Below are 6000 nucleotides of genomic sequence, written 5' to 3'. Positions count from 1 at the left end.
TTACGCCACACAAAGTCCACCAAGAGGCGAGCACTTTTTCGTGCCGCACACGCACTCCTTCGTTCCAATTTCGTAGATTTTGCCACTTGATAGTTTTCTGAAAAGAACAATTTGCGAAGTAAATGATATATCATCTCATATTGTTTTCTGTATTAAATTAACTGAATATTAGATCCTTTCAATGTTAATAAATAAAAGTGCACCAGCATTGATTGTTTCTTAAGAATGTAAATATAACATACGGGTCGTAGCGGCAATCAATAACCATTTTTCCCGTTTTCTTGCAGGTTTTTATAGCACAGCCAAGCTTTGTTGTCTTGTCATGGATGACCTGCAGAAGTGGGGACCTCCTAGTTATTCTTCACACAGAGTTTCTTTACCGACTCACATTTCCCAATGTTTTGCCCGAGTCAGTTGTAAGACTTGAATAGTCGAGGTTATCACCGAGGCCTTCATTTCCCAGATAAGCAAACCATTCTCCAACAGCCTGAAGAAGGAAGATTAAGAGCAGTTGATATCGGGTTGGGAACCAGTTCTGTGAAGAAAAAAAGCAGAAGAAGGTAACAAGCGTAATGCAGAAGCGGGGTTTTATGGAATTTATTCTATAAGATGAGAAATTTCTTTCTGTTTGGCTCCAAACTTTCCTCACTAACCTCTACGATAGCCTTTTCAGCGGGCAATGATAGGTCGGTGCCACTCCAAAAGTTTTCTCCTTCTTTGTTTTCCGGGCCTGTAGGGCAGTTTTCGCCAGTTTTGTTCAAATAAGCAATTGCAGCATCCTCTAACGTTTGGTCGTATGTCTGTGAATTACATATTGGAACATTCAGTCATTTATAAATAAATCTTAACTGGTGGCTGACGGAATTGAGAAACCCACTAATTCCATCATTGTCTTTGCCGGCTTCGCATATGTGATCTTTTTGTCCGCAGCCCATCCTGAGGCCACCAACCTTCTGAAGCAATTTCGGAATTTTCCGCACCAAGAGAGGGGTATTGTGCATTAAAGGCATCACCCCACAAATCTGAGGTGGTACGGATTTCAGGTGGAGTATTCGTATACGGGAGAGTAAATTATGAAGAGGGGGGTGCTTACGTCCATTTCTTCCTAATTGCCGTAAAAAAACGGCCCGGAAGATACGGCTTCGGGCGTTGTGGCGCACTATTTTCTACAAGGAGTTCGATTGGAGCGCGTTAGCCCTGTGCGGCGCCGCATCTTCCGGGCCGTTGTTTTTTTAACGGCAATTAGGAAGTTATGGACGGAATCACCCCCCTCTCCATAATCTACTATCCCGTATACGAATCTCCACCTGAAAGGCGCACAACCTCAGATTCGTGGGATGATGCCCTTAAATACTCTACCTGTAGTAGTTGTGCAAATATAATGCAGCTTCTCTGAACATTGTTGTTGAACTGTTGCACGAAGAGCAGACAGTGCTTTTTAGTGGAGCTGTGATATAGAAAAATAAATTAGCTGGTTCGTATAGCGTTCTGATTGGATTTTCTTCAATATAAGAGGATTTCAGGATATAAATGCTAGAAGTCATTGAAGACACAGTTATTTAAGGAAGCGGCAACAACTAGGAATTACCGATAATCTGGTGGCGCTAAGAATACAGCAATTCTGAGAAGAATCTCATAGATTATAGTTAGTGATTTTGAAGAAAAAAAAAAGATGCAAAACGATCCTCTCCTCTTAGCTTGATTTGCATAAAATTATAAAAAAGATTGAGCATGTGGAAAAGTGCTGAATCCTAAAGCTACACATTCTTCATGCTAGTTTTAGACGCTAACGTTTACATAATGTACGTAAACATTGAGAAACGTCTATGAAGTGGTAGAAAATTTGAAATAAAACTTCCTAGTTTTTTTTTGTAACTTTGTTTTTTAGAATCATTTCCTGGAATTCTGGAAAGCGCCTCACCAGGGCTGAATGTCGACGGGCAAAGATAACTGATGCAATCTGCACATGCACATCCTGTAGTATTAGCAGTGTAAAGATCTGTGGTGTTTTCATCGATGCTGGAAATTCTTTTTTTCCTAAGTTTGTAGAAAAAAAGAGAGTAGAATTCTCTTACGGATTGTTATAGAGGCAGATTAAACTTAATTGCGTCGAGGAGCATGCGTGATATGAGCACCCGACTGCGCTAAGTTGCGAATAGGCCAGCTGAAAACTAATGTATTTCTATTCAGCTGTTACTGGGGGCTTTAGTTTTTATTGAAAAAAAATGCCTGAGAAAATGTATTGTTTGCGTCTATGGTATTGTTTTCTTGACTAGCGGCACCTAGATCCCACCAATTCTGTATCGCTTTCTTCGTCTCATCGGTCGCGTTACAAGATTTCTTAGTTGTGATCCTAAAAAGAAACATATGAGTTAGTGTCATGGAAAATCTACAGGCATTTTAGAAGATATTACGTGGTGGAAACAGCCACATATCCTTCAGGTGGAACGACAGTCGTCGGACAATTTTTAGCTTCTTCTTGAGCCAGCATTTCAGCGTTGTAGTCCCAGTTCTGCTCGATAAAAGGACATCAACAAAAAAAGAAAGATGGAAGCTATTCTGATGATAAAAGGGAAAAGCTGTGAAAATACACATGTATACTCCGTAGAGTTGCATACATAAGTACAGCCGTTCAACCTGGTTGGTGCGACACGGCACGACGCAGTTCAGAAACGAATGTCTTCCAGGTTTTTCTGAACCGCATCGTGCCGTTTCTACCCGCTTAGCTATTCTGTCTACCTATGCTGATAGACTCGTCAGAACACCAAAACCTTTTTTCGTCAACCTTTCGCGTCGCTCGGTTTAATGCTCTTAGCTGTTTCCGCATATGTACGTTCACGTGGTCGGGATTTGTCCAAGTCCTAAGAAGGTTTTCCGGCTCCAAAAACCAAATTGTTAAAATAGTCGGCGAATTCTTGTAAAGCAGCAATTCACCATAAGCACCTGTTGTTAATTCACGAAAATTACACATTTGTTTCGGAGTTTTCGTGATTAATTTTTTGTTTTTTTTTCTGGATGTGTCACAGTTTAAGGGCATCACTCCACGAATGTGGGGTGGTGCGGGTTTCAGGTGGCTTATGCCTATACGGGGTCGCAGATTGTGTGGAGGTGGGTGATTCCATCCATTTCTTTCTAATTGCCGTTAGAAAAAGGTCCGGAAGATGTGGCGAGGCTGGCGCGCTCCAATCAAACTTGTAGTAGAAAATAGCGCCCCGGAACGCTTGAGGCCGCATATTTCTGGCCGTTTTTTGCGGCAGTTAGGGAGAAATGGACGGAATCACCCTTCCCCACCCCATAATCTACGACCCCGTATAGGCGTAATCCACCTGAAACCCGCACCACCCCAGATTCGTGGGGCGATGGCTTTAATCTGCATAACAGCACCCAGCGCTTATTGAAATTTAAGTTTGCAACGACTGCTGAGTGCAGAAACTTCTTCACTTCGATCACATTAGCCCTAGAAGGGATTGATACTCTTTTCATGTGTCCTAACAAAGTCAATAAATTGTACCCTCTGACTTTTTTTTTACAAAACCACAGGTCTTGATCACCTTGATCACCTTGACTCCCGTTGACCTTCGAACTGGTCGAGCGGGCGCCAGTAATTCTTCCATTTGTCCCGATAGCGTGCCAGAGTCGCACAGTGGTTAATCCTTTCGCATCGGGACACGAAGAGCATCATAATTTTCTTTGAAGGACTTCACAGGTCTTATGTGCAGTAAATTCCACCTCAGAATGTGCGTTTTCTTTTTATTGACTAGCCCTCAGTTGTGTTAGTGACTTCGCACAGCAGTTTTCGCGCAGCGATACAGTTCAGTAGTAAATAACAAAAAGTAGAGTGTAGGGTTTGTATGCACCACTAGAGGTGAATGCTATGCGAAACACTTATATCTACTGTTACTACTCTTCAAGTTAGTTGGTGCCAATTTGTTGACCCTATCTGGGTCGGGAATTGAACATGATGAACGACCTGATCCCCGAGCTGGAATAACGGATAAAACTGTCAGGGTCGCAGCAAAACAAGGCTTACCAAACAACGTTGTCAAGTTGTTTTCGTGCCAAGTAATTGAATTTCAACCTAAACCGGATAAAAGTGTAAAGTTAACATACGATCTCATTCATATCTCCAGCAGCCGGCAACTTGCCCGCTTTGCCTTGTTGTTCTCCTTTTGCGAGTTTTCTACGAAGATCGTTATGAAGATTAAGTACAGCTGTTCTCCATTCATCAGTAATGAGTGAGTTCCTTGCAGCTGAATGAGATCTTTTAAATTATACTTTTCCTGTTTGGTTAGGTCACTGATCACTTAGTTGTTTCGCATCATCTTCATGCGAATCATTTACATTCAGTACTGAAAGAATACTTCTGATCTATGTCGAGAACTAACTTGTCATCGGAGCAGTTGCACCGGTATCTGCAGTATCAAAAGCTGGTAGCGATAGGACGCCGATAACAGCAGCCTGGAAGGAATACCTTTGCGTGGAAAAGGAGTTCCAGGTGGGTTATGCCCATACGGAGTCGTAGATTATAGAGAGGAAGGTAATTCCTTCCATTTCTTCTTGATTCCAGTAAAAAACGGCCCGATAGATACGGCATAGAGCGTGCCGGCGCGCTATTTTCTACAACGAGTTCGATTGGAGCGCGCCAACCTTGTGCACGTGCCGCATCTTCCGGGACATTTTTACGGCAATTAGGAAGAAATAGACGGAATCATCCTCCTCTCCATAATCTATGACCAAGTATGGACAGAATCCACCCGAAACCTGCACCACCCCAAATTCGTGGGGTGATGCCTTTAAAGGGTAAAAGATAAAGCGCGCGGTGTATCCTCTTAGGATGCGCTTAGGGGTCGACTTGATTTCAAGCCACTTGATGTTTACAAACTAGTGTGCATCCTAAACAATAACTCGTGGAGGTCAGCCAGTGTACGACTTCAATGCTTTTTTCATAATCTCAGCCAAGTATGGTGCTAATTTACGGACCCTGAGAGGGGGTTTGCTTTGCTCTAGGTCGTTCCGAACCCTCGGCTCTAAAATCGCATCCGAACCTCTCAGCTGCGGCCGTAACAGCCACCCCAGAACTGAGGCTGATTTTAGTAGCTTACAGCTATAGAAAGTGGGACTAGGAAGAATTGAAAAATTCACAATATTTTCTGTTCCCCTTACTTCCTCAGTATTAAATAAGGAAAGCGGCGGAAAAGCAGATGGTGGTAAAAAAGACAAATACATTTTCCTTAAAAAAACAGTAAGGACTTGTGGTTAGATAACATCCCATCCATCAATGCTTAGACATCCTTAATTCTGCTTGTTGCGTGAGGCGACCCTAAACATGGTCTCCTGGTTGCACAATCCGTTTTATTCAACCAGATGAAGGTAGTTTTTTCTCTCAAACCATGCTGAACTTTGGTTGGCTTGGTTGTGGCTCGTTGTAAAAACTAGGATATATCATATTTTTGTGGATTCCTGATATTTGCTTTCACCATTCTTAAAGGCATCACCCCAGGAATCTGAGCTGGTACGGATTTCAGGTGGAGTATTCGCATATGGGATCGTATGGATTAAGAAGTTGGATTAATAGATTAAGAAGAGGGGCGATTCCTTCCATTTGCCGTAAAAAAACGGTCCGGAAGATACGGCTTCGGGCGTTCTGGCGCACTACCTTCTACAAAGAGTTCGATTGGAGCGCGCCAGCCTTGTGCACGCTCCGCATCTTCCAGGCCGTTTTTTACGGCAATTAGAAAGAAATGGACGGAATCAGTCCCTTCTCCATAATCTACTATCCTGTATACGAATACTCCACCTGAAATCCGTACCACCTAAGATTCGTGTGGTGAGCCCTTTAACTAAGGTTACATTTGGAGTCCAGAGAAGTTTTACTATTGGTGCAGACTTGAAAGGTACGGTTGGTGTTTTATAGAATAAGTGGGCTCCGTTCAGATTTTAACAGGAGTAGCTGTAATTGGGTGGGAATGAGAAGGATTTTTGTGATGTATCTGGACAACA

The 6000-nt window shown here is 42.7% G+C and overlaps 1 protein-coding gene across 2 annotated transcripts in view; it reads right to left on the bottom strand.

The window, feature by feature from the left end:
- RB195_016240 (uncharacterized protein) overlaps positions 1-6000 on the bottom strand; it is a gene marked incomplete at both ends in the record, with an annotated part of 29241 nt that continues 23241 nt past the window's right edge. For both annotated transcript variants that reach the window (XM_064207303.1, XM_064207302.1), the window contains 12 exons: positions 1-97; positions 243-331; positions 389-487; positions 654-800; positions 878-953; positions 1360-1447; positions 1922-2019; positions 2076-2164; positions 2230-2353; positions 2415-2512; positions 4111-4250; positions 4386-4458. In XM_064207303.1, coding sequence (XP_064063183.1) covers positions 1-97; positions 243-331; positions 389-487; positions 654-800; positions 878-953; positions 1360-1447; positions 1922-2019; positions 2076-2164; positions 2230-2353; positions 2415-2512; positions 4111-4250; positions 4386-4458 — 1218 coding nt within the window. The remainder of the gene's footprint in view (positions 98-242; positions 332-388; positions 488-653; positions 801-877; positions 954-1359; positions 1448-1921; positions 2020-2075; positions 2165-2229; positions 2354-2414; positions 2513-4110; positions 4251-4385; positions 4459-6000) is intronic.

The sequence above is a fragment of the Necator americanus genome, chromosome V (genome assembly GCF_031761385.1).
Source record: "Necator americanus strain Aroian chromosome V, whole genome shotgun sequence".
Taxonomy (NCBI): domain Eukaryota; kingdom Metazoa; phylum Nematoda; class Chromadorea; order Rhabditida; family Ancylostomatidae; genus Necator; species Necator americanus.
This window is presented reverse-complemented; position numbering and strand designations above follow the sequence as displayed.